General features: G+C 36.8%; 4 protein-coding genes across 5 annotated transcripts; all 4 read right to left on the bottom strand.

Moving 5' to 3' along the window:
• Positions 1 to 1,027: 1,027 nt before the first annotated feature.
• On the bottom strand, positions 1,028 to 4,421 carry LOC137713848 (GDSL esterase/lipase At5g03610). The gene is made up of 5 exons (XM_068453203.2): positions 4,121 to 4,421; positions 3,680 to 3,904; positions 2,377 to 2,651; positions 1,697 to 1,997; positions 1,028 to 1,422 (listed from the first exon to the last, which is right to left on the bottom strand). The coding sequence occupies exons 1-5, from the start codon at positions 4,179 to 4,181 to the stop codon at positions 1,211 to 1,213; spliced, it is 1,074 nt and encodes a 357-aa protein (XP_068309304.2). The 5' UTR covers positions 4,182 to 4,421; the 3' UTR covers positions 1,028 to 1,210.
• A 4,203-nt stretch (positions 4,422 to 8,624) lies between these two features.
• On the bottom strand, positions 8,625 to 9,476 carry LOC148691472 (uncharacterized). Its single transcript, XM_088683685.1, has one exon. It carries the CDS (start codon positions 9,101 to 9,103, stop codon positions 8,774 to 8,776), a length of 330 nt encoding a protein of 109 aa, XP_088539811.1. The 5' UTR covers positions 9,104 to 9,476; the 3' UTR covers positions 8,625 to 8,773.
• Positions 9,477 to 19,537: 10,061 nt separating this feature from the next.
• Positions 19,538 to 20,239, bottom strand: LOC148691471 (uncharacterized). The gene has a single exon (XM_088683684.1). It carries the CDS (start codon positions 20,138 to 20,140, stop codon positions 19,805 to 19,807), a length of 336 nt encoding a protein of 111 aa, XP_088539810.1. The 5' UTR covers positions 20,141 to 20,239; the 3' UTR covers positions 19,538 to 19,804.
• A 1,269-nt stretch (positions 20,240 to 21,508) lies between these two features.
• LOC137712946 (uridine nucleosidase 1) lies at positions 21,509 to 25,222 on the bottom strand. Of its 2 annotated transcripts, none has more exons than XM_068452153.2 (9): positions 24,715 to 25,222; positions 23,483 to 23,598; positions 23,295 to 23,354; positions 22,945 to 23,127; positions 22,742 to 22,846; positions 22,402 to 22,498; positions 22,185 to 22,292; positions 21,947 to 22,082; positions 21,509 to 21,863 (listed from the first exon to the last, which is right to left on the bottom strand). In XM_068452153.2, exons 1-9 carry the CDS (start codon positions 24,827 to 24,829, stop codon positions 21,755 to 21,757), a joined length of 1,029 nt encoding a protein of 342 aa, XP_068308254.2. In that variant the 5' UTR covers positions 24,830 to 25,222; the 3' UTR covers positions 21,509 to 21,754. The 2 variants fall into 2 exon arrangements, with proteins under 2 accessions (XP_068308254.2, XP_088540348.1); XM_088684222.1 differs by having other exon boundaries at positions 23,483 to 23,601; positions 24,715 to 25,035.
• Between the last annotated feature and the right edge of the window lie 1,391 nt (positions 25,223 to 26,613).

Genomic DNA, 26,613 nt, shown 5'->3' with positions numbered 1-26,613 from the left:
TGAACTGATTTGATGCATAAAATTATCTCTTCAATTTCAGTTTTCCATCTCCAAAGCTTGTATCACGTTCAAGAAAATAATTAAATTGAATCAATAAAAGTATATGAATTCAATAAAATTAAAATTTAATCAATTAAAAATAATTGAAGCGTAATACTCTCCTGATTGAAGACGAATAAATTCTTCTCTTTAGCACAGCGTGAAAAGCGTGCTGATAACATTTATTGAGGGTTGCGGCATAGAGAGAGAGAGTGGAGAATAGGCTTGAGGAATTGTGTATTAATTCCCTAGTCTTGTGCCTTTATTTATAGTATTAAGGTGGAGAGAAACTTGCTCTCCAGGTAATACAAAGTATATTAGGAAATATTTTCTAGATCCCAAACAATTCCTATTTTATTTCTACTTAGGATTTACACAATTCGAACATATATCACAACAAATTTGAATGTGTTAACTATTTTTTTTTCTTTTCAATAACCATGGTTAAACTATATAACACGTGGCAATCTGTTAAGATGGTGGTAATGCTCACCACCTTGTAAAGATGGTGAGCAAATTCGGACTTGTTAACCAAAATGACACTCTTCAAGTGGCAAGCCTCCTTCCCATCAATCCTTAATTCACGCCACTATTTTGTAGAACTGATTATATACTTCTAATGGAAGTCAGGTTCTTGGGATCTCCTAGATTGTAGTTTCTGAATAATAGTAAACCTATCCTTTCACCTCAGTTATAGGTTGTTTAATTTGGGTTATGAACCTTTAACAGAGGTTTCAATTTAGGGTTTTTGACCATCTCCATTTGAGGTCTGATATTTTGGATCTCCAAAGTAACTCGTTAATCGGTTCTAGCCTCTGAATATGAAGAGTAATAAGCTTGTTCGATATGTTAATTTGCGATTTTGGTTGGTTTATACAACGTAGCAAACCTGTTTGGATTTGGAGGGTTAGGAAGTTTAGTGGATTTAGTACACTTATGCGCGTCTCCCGCTTTCTGTCGCATCCACACCTTGAGAACATTGTACAACTCAGCACAATCGATCATTCTTTGCGGGCTTATTAATCAAAAAGTGTTTGAAGAGGAACTACTTATTTCAACATATAATGACCATTCCTAACAAAGGAATAAGTTACAAAGACATGTAAGAAGAAAATGCATGTAAAACAAACTGGCTCTAGCTTGACACAAATCTACAGATGACTGCACAAAGTTAATAGAGTTCTTCAAGTGTGGCTTGCAAAGCTGAATACACTGCGCGCCAACCCTGTTGGGTAGGGTGAGCAGTGTCCCAAAAGAATGCAGATTCAGGATTTTTACAAATGGTGTACTTCTTTGAACCACTTTCGTCCACACTCCCACAAGAATATTCACTGCTTATACCAATGCAGCATGGCCTTAATGGGTTCTCAAACTTTATGCTTCCTGCTCAAGGACAAGATGATTTCACGTATTAGCATTTCATTCGATATTTGTGTGCTTTAGTGCTTTAATATGATTTGTTAAAGGTCAGTAAATCCAGTGTTAAACAATATAGACTGCTCAAGATTTTTTTTTTTTTTTTTTTTTTTTTTTTTTGCGGTCTTCACCGACTATGCCTCAATGACTCGATGATCTAACAACAGAACTTAGAAAATTTTAATGGGACAAAGAAAATTTGTTAGTACAAGCTAAAGAGTAAGAGTTATATCGTACTCACCTAGATCTCCTTTGTTCTTGAACACCGACGTGAACGAGGCATAAAGATCAAGAATGATAAAAGAATTCTTGGTTTCGTAGTTCAACTTTACCACAGCTTGCTGCAACAAAAGGTTGTGGAAACTGACTAGCGCGTTCTCAGTTCCATTGCATTGTTGGAATGAAAATGCTGCCGTGCTCGAAGGAAGACATCCCAAAGGTTGAAGAGCTGTCACAACTATTTTGCTCACTCCCAAGGCATAAATACGTTTCAAGTTCACAGTTACTTGATTCACGACTGATGTGATGAAGGGTTGCCAACCCTATAATGCACAGATAATTGAAGAGAAAGAGGAGTTCAACACAAACAAATTGAATGTTGAGTTCATGCACGAAAAAATATTTGTAAATAACGTTTAATTGGCCAAAAAAAAAAAAAAATCATTGTTGTAGTTAGTTAGAATTATAGCACATGTGTGATTGTGATTGTGTAAATCATGAGGAGAGATTATACAAGAATCCTATGAGACGTAGAAGATATGTTCTATTATTGTTTGTATTACCTGGAGAACAATAATTCGTGTAATTTTGCAATAGTGCTGTCACTATATTGGACAAATACCCTACTATTTTTGGAAACGGAATACGGATACTCTTGATAATTTTTTTTTTCTTTTTATGAAAACTGTTATGTGTGCGAACCTGAACAGAGCCATTTGTGGCGACATAAGTCCTGTAATCGTTACCCGCAACGGTGATGAGGGCAACTGAAGAGTGAAGATCCTTAGGAGTGAAGACATAGTCGTTTTTTATGAGCTTCTGGAAGAAGTCAATCTGGGTTGTCATGTTGGGATCCAAAACCAATGTATTAAAAACACCTGTGCCTCCATATGCGAAATTCACTCCATACTTCAAATGTTTGGCCCCGACTTTTCTAAATCTGTATGGTATTGGAGACTTAACTCCTATAAACCTAGCTGCAATATCATGTGTGTTAGAATATGTTAGGGAGAAATTAGAATCATATATATGTAGGTCAGACTAATCTGCTCGAATTGGTATTGGAGACTTAACTCCTATAAACATAGCTGCAGTATCATGTGTGTTAGAATATGTTAGGGAGAAATTAGAATCATAGATATGTAGGTCAGACTAATCTGCCCTAATTCAATTCGAGAACTTATATATTGTGTAGATACCGCAAATGGTATAATGAATGTACACATGTTATAGCATGTAGATTGGGTTTTAACGTATTAACATTATAACTTGAAATATAAACTTGTCAGTTAACTCATGTGAATTGGTTATATCACATGCATGTCTTCCAATACTATACAATATTTGTTTCAATCCAAGGGCTTTCCTTAAATTATAGCTTTTAATATATGAATTATAACTGTTGGAGGGAAAATAAAGTAAGTATGTGTTCCAATGCGGACAGAGTTGGTGAGAAAAAGAACAAAATTATAACTGTTGGAGGGAAAATAAAGTAAGTATGAATTGGTTTAGTAAAGGACAATGGGGACAGAGTGGGACAAAGAATGTTCAAGCAAAAAAGTAGAGAATTAGCACAGAATTCATGATTAAGAGTCAATAGTGTAGATGAAGAGAAATATCCAAGACTCCAAAAGGTTGAGCTAGCTCATGTGATAAAGTAAGAAATTACATGATGGTGGCCTGACATAACATAAGAAATTACATGATGTGGCCTGACATAACATGTGGATTAAAAGCAAAAACAAAAATAAAAAGCATGCCCAATAATGCAACAACTTTACAGGTAAAAAGAAAACCACCCAAAGAGGCCATTATCTTAAGAGGAACCCACCAGCACCACTATACCATTTTACAGCAATAGTGTATTACTAAAGACAGCACTAAAGCGTAGGTAAACAAAGATAACTGAGCAAAGAAAAAGAAAAGCTTGGTACTTTCACACCTTGCAACAAAAAGCAGAGAATTGCACAAGATTAGACAGTGAATCAGAGAGAAGGGTTGGTACCAAGGAAATCGGTGAGGACACGGCCATCGGAGAAACGGCCACTGGGTTTTCCCGGGAATGTGATTCCATAGGGTAGTTTCCAAGAACTGGCCACTGATTTCCCGTTGTTTCCTGTGTCAGAATATGAATCTCCAAAGACAAATAGCTTCGTCGGCCGCCAAGCAAATAGGTGGCGCTGTGTGTGGTGGTGGTGGTGAGCTGCTGAAACTAGCACCTCTTTTTGTCCTATAACAAAACGTAACCAAATCAAAACAGAGACGGGTATTGGAAAATAATTATTTTACACCCATTTTTGTCTCTGCGCAATCTTGTTTATTTCTAATCTTTCGATTGAATAAATCGAAGGAGAATATATAGACAGAAATAAACAGAATTTCTAGAAGGAGAAAAAAAGTGAGCGTAAACCATTTTCACATAGTATTAACGCATATGCATGCATACCTGAGAGGAGGTAGAAGAGAAAGAGAGTGAGGAGGAGGAAGAGTGTTTGAGGTGGTTTCATGGTAGGCTGTGAAAGAAAGAAGCTTTGACTTGCTGAAAGAGATGTAAGATGGAGTTGGAGATCATGCACTACTTAAATTTAATGAAGATAGAAGGAAAGGAAGAATAACTGAGATTCTCAATGCCTTATATAGTGAAATCAGTGGTGTGTGGCTGATGATAAAATATGTGAATGTTTAAGGGTGACATTGCAATTTGCGTTCTTTTTTTCTTTATTTGTCAGTCCAAAAAGTAAAGCCACACCTCAAAAAAATAACATGAATAAGTTATATGGTAATTATACAAACAATAAGATGAACAAGATGAGCACTCTGCCTACTAATATTCGTATGCACATGAACATATTCTGTTTCTCTGAAGGCTTCCGTCAAACAAGACGGGGGCCGCCCTGGCTGAGGTCTTTTGGTGAATGGGCCGCCTGGATTCCTCGTCAAGAAAAGAATGAATAAAATATATCCTTCTATTGTATATGTGAAGCACAATGTGAAGTTTCAAAAGGGTCTAAAGTTTGAACAATGGTATTAGGACTCGTCTGTGTTTCTGTGCTCCTGCTTCGCAACGTGAGAGTATTGTAAACTATGTCATATAACTTAAGGGGCACAATACTTGGCTTCATACATATAAATAAGGGTCTTTTCATACGACGAAGTGACATAATTTTGAAATTAGGCATTCATATGATTTATGTTGACAAATTGACATTTATGGTAAGTTATTGCTCATATCAAACCATTAATTAAATAAATATACATCATAGTACACATTTCATAATGGATGTGCTAGTATCGAACAATATTGGAAGTGATGAATTGATGTATGCTTCAGTCAGTGTGACTCACTGAATCTTGGTGATCCCTCCACCAAGACGGTCAAGGTAAGTACTCTCCAAGAAGTGTGTCTAGGCAAGTAGTTAAGCCAAGTTGTATCGACATGAGAGCTTAGGGAAGATAGTTCAAGACTACACCATGTCATGTAGTTCATTAACTCCACATAAAATCTGTTTGATATTTGTCATCAAACGTAAGAAATGGATTCATAATATTTATGGAACATAACATTACTCATATTGCATAATGAGGGATAAAGAATTGAAGTTGAAGGGGATTCTAAAATTCTCGTTGACACTACCAATCTTAAGTCTGCAGTACCTTGGCGAATCGACACTTTAATCAAGCAAAGGCAGCGTGTGGTTTGTTATGTGATCTTTACAACATATTCTTCGTGAAGTCAACGTCGAATGCTTTAATTTGCTTCATTGGGTCATAATTTGGATGTAGTCTAAGTTGGTTAAACACCCTACCCCTGATGAGGCGTGGGCTTGCACTTGAGACTCTTGCTGTTGGATGTCTTAGAGGTTTTTCGTTGTAATTTTTTTCCTATGCTATAAAAAAGGGGAAAAGGATCCGGTGTAATCTGGACTGTCTATCATATATTATGCGATCAGTTTTCGTTAAGTATTATTTATAATATTTATATTTAATTTTAAATTTTAAATTTTAAAATAATTTCTGATCGCACGTTATACGATATACAATTCAGATCACGCGAGAATCATTTTCCTAATAAAACAAGCTATCCAAAACGTACGCATTAATAAATAATTATACATGGGACATACATAGATAACTTGCATGCAGGTAACATCGGATACATGACGTCGTAGGGCTTTTTGCTTCGACTTGGATCCGCGTAGATGTGATTTTTCAGAAACTTAAATAACAAGTCAATATTATAAAGTAAAAAACGAGTATTTCTAGTGTAAACCAGCTGTAACAAACGTAAGAACGACTCTAGGATTTATAAGCCCAAGAGGTCAACGTCTAATCGTGCCCATTAAGATTCAAAGTGCTACGATCCATGAGAGCCAATGGGAAAACAAGAAAATAAAGGGTTTCTCCTATTAACATTGTGTTGGAAAATAATAATATTTAAGTTTATTTTATTGGTGGGTTTAATTTGGGCCCAAGTCATGAGAATTGGGGTTTTGCTTCATTACCTATTAGTACATGGAGTGTACATAAATATGATGTTTTGTTTTTCAATTTAAAAGTCAGTCGAGATGTAGTTCAGATAGGGATGAGCATAAAAACCGTTAAACCGGAAAACCGAATCGAACCGTGACAAAAAAAAACCGTAAAAAACCGTGTTGACCAAAAAAGTCAAAACTGGAACAAAAACCGAACCGAACCGTTTCAAACGGTTTCGGTTCCGATTTGGAAATATTAAGAACTGGAGGAACCAGACCAACCGCTTTTAATATAAATTATTGTTTTATTATTATTTTTATATAAATAAGATATTTTTCCAAGAAGACCATGTGCACCCAATATTTTTCTTCACTTCTCTCCCCCTCCTTTGTTGTTTTATCACTTTTCTCCCCTACATTATTTTTCTCCATTCTTTTCCAGTATATATTATGCATTATGTACATTTTAGTTTTAGTTTAAGATCTACACTTTGGTCTTGATATGAGCCTTTCTATCTTTTGATTTATATTTATATGCACACTTTCTATCTTCCGATCACAAATCTTGTAGATCTAGTAGTGGAAACTCAAATTTACTTGAATTTGTGGTTGAAATATGTGTTTGGTATTAGAAGTAGAAAATTAGAAAAAACACATATATAATTTTGGTTGGAACCGTAAACCGACATGAACCGAATCGAAATCGTCATGAACCGAACCGTACAGTTTTAGTAATAAATTTAAGCGGAATAGCACCGAACTGAACCGTTTAAATTTTCCGGTTCCGATTTTATTTTGAGGGTGGAACTGGGCCGAATGAGACCATGCCCACCCCTAAGTTCAGAAGATTATAGTCATGAAAATATTTTATTTTAGTTTATAAAATTATATTTAGTGTTTGTAGTCGGTTTCTGTAATTTCGGTTTGTTATTCTTCGTTTGTTCTTCGCAAACTTTATTGAACTCTTAAATAGGCCTTGATCAAGTCAAAGTCAATATCATGAAATAATTTTTTTGAAAGGTATTATGAAATAAGTTGGTAACCCTGTTGGGGTATGAAACTAGATGAAACAACGTTATATCAAGGCTGAAGGGGTCAATGACACCAACACTAGTTTCAAAAAAAAAAACAGATACTAACACTCTCTCAGATCGATATGTTCTTATTTTCCTTATAAATTATACATGTCTTTTCAATTTCAAGCACCTAATGATAATGTGAAGCGCAGAGGTGGCTTAAAAGCAAGGCGAAGCATGTGTATTGGGCCTGATTTTAAATTTGGCTCATATTTTCTTCATACACTTACTGTATATCGTAAAATTTTTTGCTTCATTGTATTCTTCATTATAAAGGAGGAAAAAAAGTTCTTATTCTGATAAATCTAATTGACGTACCTCAAACTCATATTGTTGTGAAAAAACGTATTAAGGTACTGAATTAAAAAGGTCTCATTTCACTTTCGTCTTAGGCCTCAAGTTTGCATTGAGACGGCTCCGGTGAAATGGATGATGTTTACCATGTTTTGTTTAAGGATATAGAAAGGGCAAGAGTCGAACTATTTTTGTAAACACAAAACAAAGTGCTCAACACTGAGTAAGCTTGGAGTATATACTTGTGGATGCTTTATTTATAAAGCCTTTGTGTCAAAACTATATATGGCTGAATGAAGTCTTCTTTTTAATGCTCAAACTATTAAGTGACACGTGTGACTACATAATATGTTTGATTTAATGATAGCGGCATCATCTGAACATTGAGTTGTTAGAGTTGATTAAGCAGTCTGTTACTAGTTAAGTAGTCTTGATATCTCCGTTATGCTGTTATATAAATAGCTTATGTAATTTCTCTTGTACGGTATTCAATTCATTCATACAATTACAGAGCAACAATTATATCAGTCTCTCTCTAAAATTCTCTCTCTTTTCGTTTTGTCTACATTTCTAAATATTTCAATGTAGTATTATGTTAACAGGGTCCAGTTACGTACATTCGATGTTGGATCAATTACCACTGATAAGCCGCATCTTGAGATCCAAGATTATGTTAATAAGGGCGCAATGAGCATGGCTCAGCCTTTAGAGGCCTAAAACTTTCACAAACCAGACATTTTTTTCTTAACAAAAGGTTGGTTTGTGTGCTTTTGAAAATTTAACCAAACCCTTCGAGATCAGATCAAGCATGACAGTGCCTAAATTGCCCAATTAATTCTAGAGATACTAAATTGACAAATTGACAATTTAATGATTTTTTTTTTTTTTTTATAGATTCAACATAAGCCGTCTCACTTACAACTAAAGAGTATTACCACCATACCATAGTATTAAGTGGCAATTTACTATCTAAAAGTTACGATGATAACACATTTGTAGATCCAAAATCAACGATACAATAATATATTTACTCTAATTCAGGGGTGGCGGATTTAAGTTAAGTCATCTACATAAGTCGAAATTAAAATCTTTCACTTACACATAAAAATAAATTAATACCACTATACTAAACCGAAGTAATAAGTGGCAAGTTAACTCCATCAATAAACTAAGGCCATTAGCCCTCTCCATCATGTTGAAAATCAAATATTACAAGATTACAATCAAAAGAGGAGAGAAAAGAAACCTAGTAATATTCTACCTTTCTTCGATTGGTGGAGTAATCCTAATGAGCAAGCCAGGGAAAACATCATCAGGGTCATGGATATGTGGATTCTCTTCAACAATGTAGGGGTCTCCACATTTTTCAATAATTGTTTGCAGAGTCTCTCCTTCACGAACCACATAAATTTCATCGCACGGCTTGTTCAATGCATCCATTTGGAGTTGAACCTTCCTCGCCGTGAATTCGCTTTCGCTTGATTCACAGCAGCTTAGAACCAGAACGAGTGCCAAGAGCAAGGCACAATAACAAGCAATCTTCTCTGCCAATATTACAGTACTTGATGAACACATGACACACACCATGTTGTTTTTTCTTAGGATCAGTGATTGTGGTACGTGGACGTGTTGGTCTTATATATATTTAAGAGAGAAGTAGTTTTTTTCTTTGGTAGTTGGAGTGGGTGCAATTCTTGGCGGGTGTTCAAACGCTTTCTCTTAATGTGTGATAGGTACAAATGCAGGTCAGCACATAAGACGATAAACTAAAAGAAAGAGGAAAAGAGTTGGTTAAACTGCTTTATTAAATGAATTTGGTCCTGGGTTTTGACACCAACGCTTTGTTATGTTCTTTTTATTTTTAAATTTTCTAATTTGTTTTGGTTGTAACAAGAAGCTAGCGGAGGAGAGGGTCAAAGATGTTACTGAACCCATGTCCAAGAAACTTATGAAATTAAATATTTTTAACCAAAACCAAAGAAGTTAAGCTTAATGAAAACTTTAAATCAGTTCATATACTAAACAATAAAATGAATATATCAAATGAAATTGAGCAACTGCTTTTGGAAATGATTATTTAATTTTTAGTAGCAGAGTTGCTCAAGTGTATTTTGTAAAGTTGAATACCCGACGCCCAATCCTTGAAAGAGGAAAATTATCAAGTTTTCGTATGAAGTGAAGCAATTTTGTTTCCTAAGTTGATAAAACAAAATAATGAGGAAATTAAAATTTTTTTTTGTTACAAGTTATTTCTTCACTAGAGATTGGTGGAGCGATCGAGAGGAAATGAAATTTCCTTGTTAAACAATTTCTTTATCCTCGCTAAAAAGAGAAGGAATACAACCTCACTCCCACCAAATATAGAAAGAATCCAACCTCACTCCCACCAAATATAGAAAGAATCCAACTTTATCCATGTAAAATAAATTTCTTACGTGAAAAACGTTTTCATCGCTTTACATCTCCAGCAAGTTTACTTCAATCCCACTCCCACCAACCAAGTTTTTCATGAATGTACGAAGCACATTGATAGCACATTTATTAATTCGTAATCAGATTAAGAGGAATTGAATTGAGGAAGAATCAGAATAGTATTATTATGAAAGTTGTTTACTAAACTGTAATCGAAATCAAACTCCTTATTTTCATTCTGATTATAGGTGCGTAAACATGCCATGAGAATAAATATCATGTTGTCCGAGATCGAATTCAATCTGGAGCTATTGTCACAGCTCACTTGCCCACAAAATGTCAGCTTGCCGACATGTTTACTAAATCACCTAGTGAGCCATCATTTCGTTTCTAAATCACATAGCCAGCCATCATTTCGTTTCTTATTTGGCAAGTTAGACGCTCTTGACATCCACAATTCAATGTGAGGGAGAGTGTTAACGGGAAGAAAGGAAGATTTGCTTGATTGTAGTATCATATCAATTAGTTATTGTGATTGATTGTAATTGACAATTTGTATATATTTGCCTAAATAGATCAATTGTAAACTGTATAACTACATATGTGTTGTAGGCCTAATTTACTGAATCATATAAAGGACAAAGATAGGGGGGTGTGGCACATAGAGAGATGAGAGAGATGTGTAATTGTGAGGTGTGTTTTATTCCACCCCATTGTGCCTTTATTTATAGTAGTGGAGAAGGTTAAATCCTTACCCTAATAGGATTACAACTCTAATAGGATAATATCTAGTCTGAAAGATATGGTAGAATCCCATAAGGATATCCTAGATATGTTAGGATTTACACAATCACATTCCTAATCTCCATATGACTGCAACACTCCCCCTTGAGTGTGTAAATAATCAAACAAATGGCACATCAGGTCGTCATCGATAAAGTGGATTAGTTGATGAAGTTGTCGGCACAATGAGCGAATGCGAGTCTCAAATCAACGGAAGAATGCATAAAAAGGTAAAACTCACAAAACCTCGTTATGGTAAAACCCAAGGTGGAAGAAAAATACATAGACTAAGGAAAAAAGTGAGAAGTTGCATTAAGTCAAAACTATACGTCTTCTGAACGCAAGTAGAAGAGCTCACAAAGGTATGATCAACCCAGGATGGGTACCTCGTCAAAACCTAGTTACGTAGCAAAAACCAAGTGGGAAAAATGCTCCTAATTGTAGGGAAAAAGAGTATATTAAGATCAAGTGAGTATACTTCTGGATACTCCCCCTAAATTTGACAAAACTTCCAAATGAGAACTACAAGCATTGTATATGAATAGTTAGGCATACCAATTTCTCGGACAAGCTTCTGGAAGGTTGACTTCGATAGTGACATCGTGTAGAGGTCGGCAAGGTTATCTGGGATCAGCTTGCATGACTTCAATCTCCTGATACTTTGCTGATGTAAACGTAATATGTCTTGGCGTTAACTTTGTTGATGTATCATGTCTTGGTCAGGTTGATACATACGACATAATCTTCATGGATTGTCGTCGGGACTCAACGATGGATGAAAACAACAAGTACTTCGAATATGCTCAACAAGAATTTCTAACCATGTCTCACGTGTGACGTAGTGAAATAAGGTGACTGTTGGAACGAGTTGAAGATTTCGCAACTAAGGTCATATCGTGGACCTCCAAGATATTGCGATATCCCTAACGGTAAAGACATAACCATTCGGGGATTTGCCGTGTGCAGGTTTGATAAGTAACCTGCATCAGCATAATAAGTAAGGCAAGCATCATTTCGAGGATCAAAGGTGTCGGATACGTTTGATATACGTTGGGATTAGCCTAAATCAGTAGTACCTTTTAGGGTAGCAGAAAAACATCTTTAATACCAATTGCGTGTAGGCGCGGTGATGCATCTTTACTAATAGATCAACATCGAATGAGATGTCCTATCTAATGCAATAAGCTAAGTACAACAAGCGTAGAGTTGAACTCAGATATGGAACTTTGGATTCCATAACCTCCTCAAGGGTCTCATTTGCATATAACGTTGGAAGATCATAGGTATACTCAAAGGGTAACACCTTCAGGGTGTCGTTCGACTGGTAGACCAAAGTACCGTCAGAACAACACTTAAACTTCAGGTCAAGGCATAAACGAGTTTTCCCAAGATCCATCATCTCAATTTCCGTTTTTAGATGTGAGGCAGTTTTCTCAGGCTCTTCTAAAGTCTTAGTGAGATGCATGTCAACGACATAAACTGTAACTATAGCAATTTGGAATAAGACTTTATAGTTTAACATGCAAAGGCATACTTCATATCCCTAACTGATCAAATAATCACTTAGACGGGTATACCACATCCGATGGATTACTTTAATTCATAAGTGAACGCCTCAAACAAGTTGATAGTGTGTTCCGTGATTTGGAACTATTTAAACCAGTCCATGTAATTCTTCGGGAACTTACATGTAAATCTCTGTATCTATATCCCCATAGAGAAACACTAACCACATTCATCATGTTGTTATTAATCACAAGGCATTTGAGGGAAACCTTGCACCGTAAGGCGTGCATTATATCGCACTATTTCATTCATCTCATTACGCTTCCTTTCCCATATGTAACATAGCATGGTTACCTTGGGCAGTAGAGGAACGATAGGTCCAAAACACACTTTGGTAAGGAATTTAACCTAGATTGTAATTTCAGTTGTCCAATCAGTTCTACGTTGTCACTAATCAATGGAACACAGTTCGATATCGTCGCTTTTCATGTATGTCAGTAGCTACCATATAAGTGAAAACATCATCAATGATAAGCTCATTCCAATTCCATTAACTCATCTAAACTAATATACTGGACCAAGAACTTCAAGTCTCAGGAGTAATCCAAATTAATCTCATGAGATGAAAATGATTTGAGACAGCGATCAAGTATGGATTCATTGTGTGTCGTGACCTTTCTCTTCTAGGTAAGTGAATCCTATGAACCGAGTGATCTGTCGTGCTTCAGACCAAGACAGATTGATTGGCTATCCGCCAGTGTATCAGACTGTCCAACAAGGAAAACCAAACCGTCCAATAGGGGTGGCACACCCTTTGGGGATGTTGACTCGACGTTCATTAAGTACATCTATCCTTACAGGCATGTTTTCAGTTGGTATATGATCTCGTCACTTTAGCTAGATCAGAGGAATGCTTTTGGACCAACATTCTGAAAACTATAATTCATCACACTTGCTTATCACACTTGTGCGATACAGGGATCGAGATGAGACATAGTGGGTAACGTCCACGCAAATTTGCGTCATTCTACTGGAACGTTGACGTTTTTATCTCTCCCTAACGGCGAGAAGACTATCTCATTGAAGTGATAATTCGCAAAATGAGCAGTAAAGAAATCACATGCAAAGGCTCTAAGAGAGCTCTTATGAAGGAGAATTATAACCGACAAAGATTCCCAACCTTCTGTGAGGACCCATATTGGTACGTTGCGGCGGCGCAACTTGGCACATTGAATGCACACCCAAAATGCGTAAATATGAAGCGTCAGGTTCGTAACCAGTAACCAACTGTAACGTTGAAATGGTTGGATGGCAATGGGCCTCAAGGTGGACCAACATAGTTGCGTACAAGATTTCATAGCCCTAGGCAAAAACCAAAAGCTTGGTGCGTTGACCAAGGTCCGGATGATCAATTAAATTGCACTTTATGATCACTGTGCGAGCTGTTTTGGGGTGAACATGGGAATTATAAACCCAAGAGACATGCAATACTTTATAAAAAAAAATATAAAATTAAAATAAAATTAAAATAAAATAAAAATAAAAAACCATCAATATAAACTCTTCGGCATTATCTAGTCTCCTAGACTTTATAGGATAAGTAGGGTGGTGAACCCTTAAAATCGGCCAAGAGGTTTAACAACAATGTGTGTGGGAAAATATGTGACCAGTTTGTCAATTCAGCAACCAAAACCATAAGTATTTATATAGTTTGCATTTTGGTTGGATTAGTCCACATATATTCCCTTGAATCCACTATGAAAAGAGGGTCGTTTCGTATCTTTGCTAGGGATTATTTAGAAAATCAATTTTCCAAACGAGCAGGCTTGGCAAAGTGTGCTTGTAAGCACAAGATCCTTACTTCAAGTAAAGAGATGTGTCGGAGCATCATTGTTCGACCTAAGTGTCCAAAATGGTCATGTCAAAGCAAGTAAACCGCTCGAATCACCCGACTCCAGGCCGGCCACAAGTGGCGTGTTCCCAGTTAAGAAATAGCCCATTGGCCCTAAAGCAAAGCTTCAAGCTCATTTTTGGAGGTGGTGCAAAGATATTCAACTTTATTTTCTTCAGTGGTTTCATTTATGATCGTTGTCATCTTGAATATCCTTAAAACTCAACGACGTTCTTCCGGAACGGGGAGAATATAAGGTTTCTTAAATGGTAATGTATTATCATTCATACAATGAGGAGCATGCCAATGCTCTTAATCAGGTTGGATAGACCTGAAGTCATTGCTAGAGATGTGGTTTAGGTGTAAAGTTAGTATGCGTGGTATCACATTCATCCAAACAACTAACTTTCTCACATTCATACCTAATCACGTGTTTAATTGAATTCGATCACATGTATACAAGAAACATGATTCAATTAACTCATATGCGAGGACAAGATCGATAAGATTATCCATAACTAAAACAAACACCAAAAGTGAATCCAAGAACATAGAAAAAATATTTATAAAGTAAATGGTTTATTAAGGGGATTCAGCCAACAAGGTCATCCATGTCAAAATTCTGCTCTTCCAACGATGTTTGGTGGAGCAAAATTAGTCTCACATATTGACTACAAGAATGGTACTCCTTAACGACATTGGTGGGGGCACGAACAGGTGCATAACCAATAATTTATTCCATCGAGACAAAAGTAGATTCAACAGGGTTGAGGTTCGGAAACAATATCCCTAATTCTTAAAGTTTTAGGTCTTAGGTGCCAAGGATCACGCTTCGGGCATGATGCCACACCTTGGCAAGCCCTAATTCTACCATATGTTGTAAAAACAAACTCAAAATTGGATTGTGAGAGAAACAGACCCAGACTTGGGTTAGGTAGGCTTCAGTCGAAGCCAGCGACGTCTGTTTGGTAAGCCTCTGTTGAAGCAGAGCAATACCATTATGTGCATGCCACATCCCAGCTCGAGGTCCACCACATCCTGGGCCTGCCTCCTCCGTAGCATGATATTATCCGCTTTGGGCCCCACTGTTTTGTTTCTGGGAACTCACACGAGAACTTCCCAGTGGGTCACCCATCATGGGATTGCTCTCGTGCGCTACTCGCTTAACTTCGGAGTTTTTACGAAACCCGAAGCCAGTGAGCTCCCAAAAGGCTTTGTGCTAGGTAGGGATGGGAATATGCATACAAGGATCACTCCCATGGGCGATGTGGGATCTTACAGTGCACCTCTATCGAAGCATAGCATGTCCTTCGGTGCATCCCTGTCGAAGCAGGGCATCACCATTTGGTAGGCTTTGACCGAACTGGGTTAGCCATTCGGTAGACTCCAGCCGAACTGGGTCTATACTGTTCGGTAAACTCAAATCGAAGCTGGGTCTATACCCTTCTCTCATGTTTATGGTAGTAATCAAATCCGAGAATTTGGTAAACTTCCACTTTCTACATTGTTTTTTCATGAGCTAGAAACAAGGAAGAACGAGAAAAGTATTCTCCAATCAAAATTCGATCAGATTTATAAACTTCAGAGTCATACTCATTCATGGACATAAGTCTTTGAGTACAGTTCATGGCGAAGGCTTATTCTGCTTTCCCATGCCATTGTTGGCCTCAATGATTACTCAGCTTCTTGATAGTCAAGTGGATATTCATGTCTTTTACCCACATAAGGTGATTGCAGTCAAGAAACGTCCAAATCAGTGAAATCGAACTTGTTACGGTTCGACAATCCACTAAATGAAGGGAACAAGATTGTGATTGGTGCTATAAAAAATAAAATTTTCCATAAGCATCAAAGTTAGAACATTCAGGTTCTAAGACATGTTTTACATGAAAAAATCAGTTTTTCATGGGTGTATTGTTTTATGAACACTTTGGGTTTCAAAGGCACTAAATTCGAAACCACAAGTTTAAGTTTAGTTATGAACTTCCGATTCATAAAAGGAGGTACCTGTAAGAACACAGAATATAATATACAACTAAGTGCAGTGGATTTGGGTTGCTTCAAGAACTCAAGTGTGAGTGCTTCAGGACTACAAAAGGTAGTCAACGGTTCAAATAAAATATTGAATCGTTAATCGCCAAAAAGTGGACTTCAAGCCAATAATTTTGGATTAATTGTCAGATTAATAGACTACTGGTCACTTTAATTAATTTAATAGATCGAGACCATTCGAGATCAATCATAGAAGGAAAATAATACAAAGTTTCACGCCATATTTTGGGCTAGACGGCTGCGGGCCATTTGAAAGAAAAGCCCAAAAAAATGGTTAAGGCCATGAAATTGGGCACCAAAATTATGGGTGCAGGTTGGAAAAAAAAAAAAAAAAAAAAAAAAAGGCCAAATATGGCTTTAGGCCGAGAAAAAGAGGCAGCCCAGCATTGGATTGTTAGCTACTGTCCAATTTGTATAGCCCAGCAGCTGCAAGCTGCGGGTTGGGTCATGTGAGGCTGCTGCAAGCAACCCATCAACCTACAAAATAAAGTTGCAGGCTTGCTGTACTCACGGGCCGAGGGAAAAAAATTCATAAGCAGCAAGCTTGCTTCTGATGAGGTGGCACGGATTGGGGCTGCAGGCCCAATCATGAAGAACCCAGGCATGGTGATACGCACGCAGCAAACCCAAAAGGTTGCTGCAATTTTGGTCCATGTTTGGCTCAGCGCAGCTTCGAGCCATGATTTTTCCATATTTTTTTTTTTTCGAAATCTAGAGTTTGGAAAAACCCTAAATTGCTTCTATTTTCTTTCAATTCTTTGACTCACAAATTTCACATAGCATAAATTGCGTAATGCATGAACAAATATATGAATCATATACAATATATATATATATATATATATATATATATATCGGAAGGTTAATATAAATGTAGGGGGTTCATGCATCATAGTGAATGTTTTCATGCTTCATGGGTTTTTCAAATATCTTCCTTTATTTTAAGCGTACATGATTGGCAGAAAACAATAAAAACCTTTGAATTTTGTAGAAGATCCTTCTCGGAAAGTCGGAATTGCATCTCCCATGCGTTGTATCACATTCAACAAAGAAAAATTAAATTGAATCAATAGCATGTAAATCAATTCAATAAAATAATAAATTAATCATAAAAAGAATGATTAAAACGTAATATTCCCCTGATTGAAGATCAAACTCTCTTTAGCGCAGCGTCAAGAGTGTGCTGATAACATGTTGTAGGCCTAATTTACTGAATCATATAAAGGATAGAGAAAGGGGGTGCAGCACATAGAGAGAGAAGAGAGAGATGTGTAATTGTGAGGTGTGTTCTATTCCATCCCATTGTGCCTTTATTTATAGTAGTAGGGAAGGTTAAATCCTTACCCTAATAGGATAATATCTAGTTTAAGAGATATGGTAGAATCTCATAAGAATATCCTAAATATGTTAGGATTTACACAATCACATTCCTAATCTAATAAGACTGCAACAATATGTATTGTCATCATCGAGAAATCAAAGGGAAATTTTCTCACAATTCACATATTCTTAAGAAAAAAATCTTGGATCATTACTAATTGGTCACATTTTTGGACCTAATTATCCCTAAAATTTAGGGCAAAAAAATTATTGCTCAAGTGACTAAAAGAATACTTTCTTGCACCCAAAGTAATGTATCCAATTATTCTCCCCCTAAAAGAATACTTTCAAGCACCATTTTTAGTTTCTTACATACGCCATCTTTATTTTTGACCATTAGTTTGAATAAATCAAACAGACTTAACGGCAAAAATTAAACAGGGATAAGTAAGAGAGCAAAACAAATGTGTGTTTATCGTTTCTCTTGTTGTTGCATATTGTATCATGAAAAGTAAAGATAAAGTGTAAGAAACTCATCAATTAACGAGAGAGAGAGAGAGAGAGAGAGAGAGAGAGAGAGAGAGAGAGGAGAGTTTAAGGTATAAAGGTAAAGGTATCGATTCAATCAGTGAGGACGCGACCATCGGAGTAACAACCTGTGGGTTTGGCAGAAAAGGAGTTTCCATAAGGGTACCAATTATTTATTTTTATTTAAAAAACAATTATATAGTTAACATATGTAAATTTATTAATACATTAATGTCATAGACTGCCATCAAAATATAAAAACGAAATAGGTCCAATAAACATAAGTAGCTAGGGCCAGAATACTACTTTTTCCTATATTTTTCTATTGACCTAAACTAAAAATATGAAGATTCTTGAGTAAAGCATCCAATGAACAGTCCCTTAGATTTCTCAGAGAGAATAAAAATTCCTTTACAGTATGTGAAAAAAAAATAGACAAGATTGCGACTTTATTCTCTTTTGTAACGTAACCAACCATATAAACTTCCATTACCTTTTGATTTGGTGGTATTTTTCCTTTCAACGTTAAAGGTATCTCAAACTTAAATGTGTCATCCCTTGTTAAATAAATAAATAAATAATCATATAGATGAAACAAAAATGTCTCCCAAATAGTTTTTGGTTAAAGTGGGATCCAAAAAGATTGCCAACGAGGAACTTTTATTAAAACAAACACACATTTACAAACAAACAAAGGCTCACTTTATTCCTATAGACAAACAAAGAACGGGCTTAAAAACAAAGAAAACACAGAAAATGAGCCCAACAACAGTGAAGGCCAAACACAACAAAACGTCTGAGAACCATCTATTGTGCTTTCCATCACTGATCCAAGAATCAGCCATCCATCCGATTCTCCGTCCACCACCGATCATCACCTCCACGGACGCCACTTGCGCACAGCCATCAACAAGAGATAGTCGGCGAGAGAGAAGCCAACCATCAGAAAGAAGCTCCGGGAAATTCCCAAGCAACACCGTCGGAAATGGCAGACAACAAGGAAAACATGGTGGTGTAGGAAACACCCGAGCCGGATAAAACACCGAAACTCTACACACGAACTCAACAGAAAACATGACTGAAAATCGAAGCAAGGAAGGGCTATGAAAAGGGATATCCACGGGGGTTGAGGAATTGGAAAGGCCAGAAAGGAAAATTGGAAGAACCATCAGCAGATGGAAGAGGAGAAGAAAGAAAGGACAAAAATAAAAGACCACCCACCGATCCCAGCCGCAGCTAGGATCAGTGACACCAAACGGAAGCACGATCAGGAAATCACTCACACAAAAGGGTAAGAAGCACCCTTAAGCAGAGGGAAGGACTGTAATGTAAGAAGCACCCTTAAGCAGAGGGAAGGACTATAATGTATCCCAAAGATTGACTTATGGTTAATGTATGTATACAGAGACAGTATATGTTGGTGTTCAATAAAAAAAAGGTGTTAAGTGAATGAGCTAAAATGGAAGAAAAAAAGAAAGCCATGAAATGGAAAAGAAAGGAAAAAAACAAATACACGACACACACTCTCATTGCAAATACATGTGTTCCTTTTGTATTTTTCACTTCTCTTTTGTACAGGCTTATTTCTTCTCGCACATTTACATCCAACACAAACTCAACCTCTGAATCTTTTCCAGAAACATGGAGGGTAGGAAGCTTCCCTACTCCGCCATCGTCAGAATCATAGTCCTCTCGTCGGAAAAAGTTGGATTGTATATAACATTTGTTCTATAAACTGCTTAAACTTACAGTCAAATAAGAAAGAGGAAAAAAAAATCTAGTAATTCTGTATTATTCTACTTTTGTTTAAATGGAGTAATCTTGATAACCAAACCAGGAAAAACGTCATCAGAGTCATCAATATGTGGATTCTCCTCAACTATGTAGGGGTCACCACATTTTTCACTAATTGTTTGCAGTGTCTCTCCTTCACGAACCACGTAAATTTCATCACACGGCATGTATTCCATATGATCATCATCAATCTGGAGCTGAACCATCCTTCCCTTATATTCGCTTTCGCCGGATAACGATTGACAGCAGCTCAGAACCAGCATCGCCGCCACAATCAAAGCGCAGTACCAGGAAATCTTCGCTGCCATTGTAGTTGGCGAGGATAAAACATAGACCATGCTTGCTTTAAATTTGTGCCAAGTTGATTTTTCTTTGGATTGAAATTGGATTATGGCTCTTGGAGAGGAATTGTGGTATTATTTAAGAGAAGGGGGAAATGTCTTTGGTGGTTGGATTGGTATAAAATTCTTGGAGGGAGTTGAAACTGCTCTCTCAATGTGGTAGGTAAACGTCAGCACAAATGACTTGAAAAAAGAAAACCCTAAAAAATAATTTAAAAATAAAGGAAAAGGGGAAAATAGTCAGTATATTTTGTAAAGCACATGATGTAACGGTTACATGTTGGATTTCTTCTTTAAATCGTTAGAAAAAAAAATCCAACCATCAACTACCACATCATATGGTTTACAAAACATAGGACTCGTTTGGAAGTGAAAATGGCTGAAAGTGCTTTTGGTGAAAATGTGTTTGGATTCTAAAAGCATTGCAAGTACTTCCTGCAAGAAGCACTTGAAGTTTTTTTTTTCAGAATTCACTTACATTTTACTAAGAATTGATTATAAAGCACTCTCATTAGAAATATTTTTAATCATTTTAAAAACACTTTCAAACAGTAGAGTAAATTCTCTACCTTTTTCATGTCAACTGCCTTATTAAATGGATTTGGTCTTGGGGGTTTTGACACACCTGCTTCTCTTTGGTATGCCTTTGGCTCTTTTTTCTAGTGGGGTGGCTGGTTAAGGCAATAAAGACTTTTTCAAACAATGGTGGCTGAGTGTGGTGGCTAATAAATTAAGTCAAAAAAATACTAGGAAAATTATAATATTGTGTTCTGCCGCCCTGTTTTGACATATTGACTATAATTAGCTAGATGACGATTGTAGAAAGGTATCAAACACCAAATAAGACGAAGGATTTGCATGTTGCGTCTAAATAAATACCATATGTTTACCTAGTTACAAAAACTTGATAATACCTCTTACGTTTGAGAGATTTTTGAGTGGGGTTGTCATATATGGCGGTTTCTTTTTGTCTGAAGAACTAGAGCCGCATCTGTCATCCCTGTACATAAAATTATGGGGTTCCAGTTTTATGTGTGTAACCGCACTGACACGTAATTTGGCTAACAGACGCAAAATTCTAAAAAATAAATAATAGAATAGGCATCACCTAACCACTAGAGACTGAGCAGACAGATTATTTAAAGAAACTGGTTGGAGGGATGGAAAGAGACCTCCAAACCGGGAACTTGGGCAGTCACAGTTACAAGAATTGAGTTCAAATAGATCTCTTGTGGATCACTGCTCTACTGCTCAAGTGTCATTTTTATGCAGGTTTTCTTGGGACGAAACACAAATTATTTTCTTTAACGTCATACCGAGTAATTAAACATGTAAAAATTTGAGACGGAAAATTAAACGCGACAATTTTGCACGGAAATTCGAAAGGAATGTACTATTCCTTGTTGGTAACTTCATTAGAGGTGTAACCGGACATCATTCAGAAAATGTTTTACAATTTCAAATAAACACAAGGTTTCATGGAAGGCTCGCTCTCTCTTCACGCCTCGGACTTGGGGCATCTCTGAGAAGGGAAAGGCCATGAAGGAAGGTATTGTCAATGGAAACTAGGGGCAGCAGCAATTATCCTTCTCAGTAATATGTAGTGCGCTTTCACGATTTCATCAACAGATTTCGTATGTAATCCAGGACTGCATCCACATTCACCGTCCAAGCAACTTCAACAGGGGAATAACCTGTCCATGGATTGCCTGTATTCCACCTGTAATATAGTATACTCATTAGACTCATAGAGAAGCATTTGCGTAAAAAAGAATTCATTGGAGCATGCTAATCTGCACATACTTTTTCAGTCCTTGATCCATCAGTGTATGCCCGACGCAGATACCCTGAGTCTCAACCCTCACAACGCCCTTCTTGTACGTGAAGAGATCAGGACGGACTAGTGCTACAAAACTGACAGGGTCATGAAGGAAAATCCCTGGAACATACGGCAGAGAATCACATAGGTAGAACGTCAAACCAAAATAGAAGGGCTTTTAACAGATTTTGAACAGGTAAGTGTAAGGCAGCTTAAGTTTACCATAAACACCATCAGATTTCACATGCCAGTCTCTGTAGAATTTGCACGAGTCACATATGAATTGAGTATGCTTTCCTTTAGATTGCCGCAGTTGAAGGAGGTCATCATCTGAAACCACAATACGATACTCAAGTCAGTTAGGATATCAAAATTCCAGTGGAATAGCTCATGAGAATGTGTCCGGAAAGTTAAGCAAACTGTAAACTGGAAGTTGCACCTGTAAATTTCACTTGGGTTGTAATATTTATTCCAACAACAGTAATGTTAGCCCCAGACGTAAACACAACATCTGCCGCTTCTGGATCTCCATAAATCTGCAAGCCAGACATTGGTTTCTTCATGTACACATTATTGAGACAAAACTGACAAGTAAATGTGAATAGTTCTCAACAGTTAATGGCAGTTATGCAAGTATATGAGGGAGAATAAGCTAAGAGCCTAAGAGGGATGAAAACCAATCCCCACAATTTTTTTCAGGAAAAAGTTACTTCTAAATAAAGCATGAAATAATTTGGTGAAGTGTTATTTTTACTTGTTGCATGCACGGTGGCACTTACATTTGCTTCAGCAGCAGGATTTACATTTCCCAAAGCAAAGAAGGAACCGCCAAGTACGACCACCCTTTTCACCTTTTTCGCGAATGAAGAATCCCTTTTGATTGCCTGAGCAAAGAAGCATTGTCATAATAAGGAAAGATATCAAATCTCATAAGCTCAGGTCAACACCAAAATGAAGAAGTAAAAAGGACTCTTCAACTTACCAATGCTAAGTTTGTCAAGGGACCCAGGGCCAGTATAGATACTTCACCAGGATACTCAGAGATCATATCAACTAAAAACTCAGCAGCTTTCTTCTCAATTTTCTTTGTTTTTGGAGGAGGTAGATGCAAGTTCCCCATCCCATCAGAACCATGTACAAAGTCTGCCACACGTGGGCTTCCACCCTACTTCCACAAGGAAACATTATTAAACTATCAACTATCAAATGAAACAAGGGACAAAAAAATAGCCAATGAACAAATATAAAGGTGTAATGCCCAAGGAATGCCCGAAGGCTAACCTCAATTCTAGCCTTCTAGGCCAGCTAAAGGAATACATATCAAATTATTACCTTTAGAGGCTCAGGACTTCCCTCTGCCACTGGCAAACCAGGATGCCCTGCGATCTCACACTATCCTTTTGCAGATTAAGAATAGTAATTGATCATGAACACACTCAAAAGAAAATAAAAAAATGGAATTGATAGACAGACCCGAATTCATTACAAGAAGATGAAATTCAAAAGACATGAGGACGTACCAGAAGCAAGGCATTGCGAGTGGCGTCTTCCGTGGTGACATTACCAAATATTGTTGTGAAGCCTAAGATTTCTAACTCCGGTGATTGAAATGCCATTAAGATGGCCATGGTATCATCTGCTGATTAGCAATAAAGAAAACTGTTACACATGAAAACATGTTGGAGAAAGAAAAGTCGATAAATGTTGTTTTGGATTCCATAACAAACGATTTTCCATTACATTTAACTACTAAGTAGATGTCATTCAATTCCCATTTCTATGCAAGCATTATAAAGTTTCGAAACCCTCAAGGGCATACTCTCCCACAGACTTTAACTTTACTACTCTATACATTGTAATAAAAAAGGAAAGAGGGACAATCCAAAAAACAAGCAGTTCATAATATATGATCCCAATTCTTTACTTTTCCATAATTCACTGATTAACCATGAATAAGTCAATAAAACTCATTAGAATGTGAGCATCCAATCGGCAATAGGAGGAAGAGACCCAAGAATATGTGAACTATTAAGGTAAAGCTTCCGTTTCCGATGTGGGACAACTCTCAACATAACTAAGCTTTTCTTTCATGCTTCCTCAACTCCCAGTTCCAAACTATTATTATCCAAAAAATGGTTATGAAAAAGTCAAAATCACCAAATAAAAAGTCAGGCATGGACAAAGAAACACTCCACAAGACGATCACATTTCGGATACATAATTAATTCAATAACTAAAGATCCTCACGCTAACTCCATCACCATTTGGCATAAAACCAATCAAATATTCAAAATAGAAATCATCAAAATGCGGTCAATTCAATGAACAAAAAAACGCAAGCTAAGCCTAAAAGTAAGACAATTGAGCCTAACCCAGCAGTTCTTTTTCCCCAATTTTAGCTTAGCTCAAACAAGTTCCCCACTTTCCACAATCCAAACCATCACAAAACTCAAAATTAAAAATTCATCCTAGTTACTGTTCCCACATTTTCTCAGTCACCAAACAGAGCAATAGGAACCATCCCAAAATTCAAAATTTACTCTCTCAGCAACCAAACAGATCAAAAGGAACGATCACAAAGTTGAAAATTTAAAATTCCAGCCTGGTTACTAATCGCAAATTTTCACAGCAACCAAACAGAGCAAAAGGAACCCTCAAAATTCAAATTTTCTAGCAACCAGACAGGCAATAGGAACACTAATGCATAACACTTGGAAAAAAAAAATCAAGCAAATTGAAACAGAAAACTGACCAATTCCAGGGTCGGTATCAATAATGAGCTTCTCGCGCTTCAGATGATTAGCCCGAACGCAGTCTCTTTCGCCATCGACCGCCACACCGTTAGAATTCGTCATCGCGCTCTCCATGAACAAACGCCTTCTCCGATCTCTCTCAGAACGATAAGAACAATCCCAGAGGAAACGACCGCGACTACGTATTTATATAATGTGTATGTATATGCGCGAGATATACTATATTTTAGTATGCATACACATATACATACACACACATATATATATAATAATCGGAATTGGGGTTTCGTCGGATTGGGAGGGACGACGAGAGCGATGGTGCCTCAAGAGGCATCTCGGCGAGTTTATATAGGTTTTAGGTGCCGGAAGATGAGGAGGAGACGTGTGCGTTTGGGATCAATCATGATCGACAGGTGGCACGTTTCAAGTGGATCTCGATCTTGTCCAGTCACTTTGTAACTTTGTTTGCTGAAAATCCCCAGCTCAGGGGAATATCCATGAGGGGACGGAAATGCCGAAATGGAATTACAAAAGCATAATACTTGGGTCCTAACCTGTCCGGATTCAAGATACTGACTTTTTGATGTAAAGAGGTTTTAGTAGACATTAGGCGCTAGTCGGATGACGGATTAGAGCTTAACGGCTAGACGGACTAGGGCGGATTTAAGTAAATTAATTATATTTCGTGTAAATAAGTGTATGTTTATACTTAAAATATATATAATTTCATCATAAACTACAAAATAAAATGATATATATTATGAAGTATTCGACATAATGAAAACATGAGAAACAAGCATATAATGTGTGTTCATTTAAGTATTCAACAAGTCTTTACAATTTATTGAAAAACAAATAAAATACAAATGAAAATTATCTATTTTCTGTTTAAGTAAGTCGCAACCTAGTCGGTGTCTAGGCATGTCCAGGCGGTCTAGGCTCTCTTTCTTAATTTTCAAATTCCTAAACATTAATCAAGGAGGTAACCAGTTGCCTAGCGCCTAGGCGGGCGCTAGGCGCAGATTTTTAGAACCGTGCCTGAAACACGAGATGTCATATGTTATATTACAAGTGGAGGAAGAGCTGAGAAATTAAACTTTTTCCCATTTATTTAATGACACATGGCTTTGGAAATCTTGGTGATTAGAACTCGTGGAAGATCACAGGATTTGTGAGAGATAAGGAGATGCATGAGAGGGGAGGTGGTGGAAGGGGTGGGGGTACCGGCTGGCAACGACGACGACAAAGAGGACAGTCTGGCGAAGGTTGGTGAGGGAGAAGAATAACGGTTGGATAGGAGAGTGGTGAATGTTTGGTAACCAGTTTTAGTTTAGTGTTTGTGTGTACAAAAAGACACGTGTCGTTATTTGATTGTACCACATAATCGTAAGTACCGATGAAAAATGGATGGGTTCCAACTTCTTTTCGATTTTTGATGAGCGAGGAGGGATGTCGAATTTAGGGCCTCGAGTGGAAACTACTTTTAATTACGACAGTTATAAATTTGTATACGATTATGTAACACTTTGTTATGTGGTGTATTTTGCACATGTTATAATTTGAGTAGACCACATACGTTTTAGTTATTATTTTTTGTTATCAAATTCTCATATGACAGAACTTTTTTATTTTTTGGTCTACTTCTATGACATAACTGATAATCGTTTTTCATAAAGAAAACAAATTGAAACATGATATAATTATCATCAAATTTAATCCAATCAAGAATTTAAAATGATCAAGGTAAAAGTTTACTAGCTAAGTGATGTAACTTATATTTGTAACAAATTTACTCATAGTAAATAATCTTAACCACTTTGAGTTACAAATTTTTTAGTTTTTACGGAGTTTTACGTTATTTATAATGATTTTTGTGATGCTAATAAAATAAAATACGA

Source organism: Pyrus communis, chromosome 14 (assembly GCF_041283825.1).
Source record: "Pyrus communis isolate YQ-2024b chromosome 14, ASM4128382v1, whole genome shotgun sequence".
Lineage (NCBI taxonomy): Eukaryota > Viridiplantae > Streptophyta > Magnoliopsida > Rosales > Rosaceae > Pyrus > Pyrus communis.
This window is presented reverse-complemented; position numbering and strand designations above follow the sequence as displayed.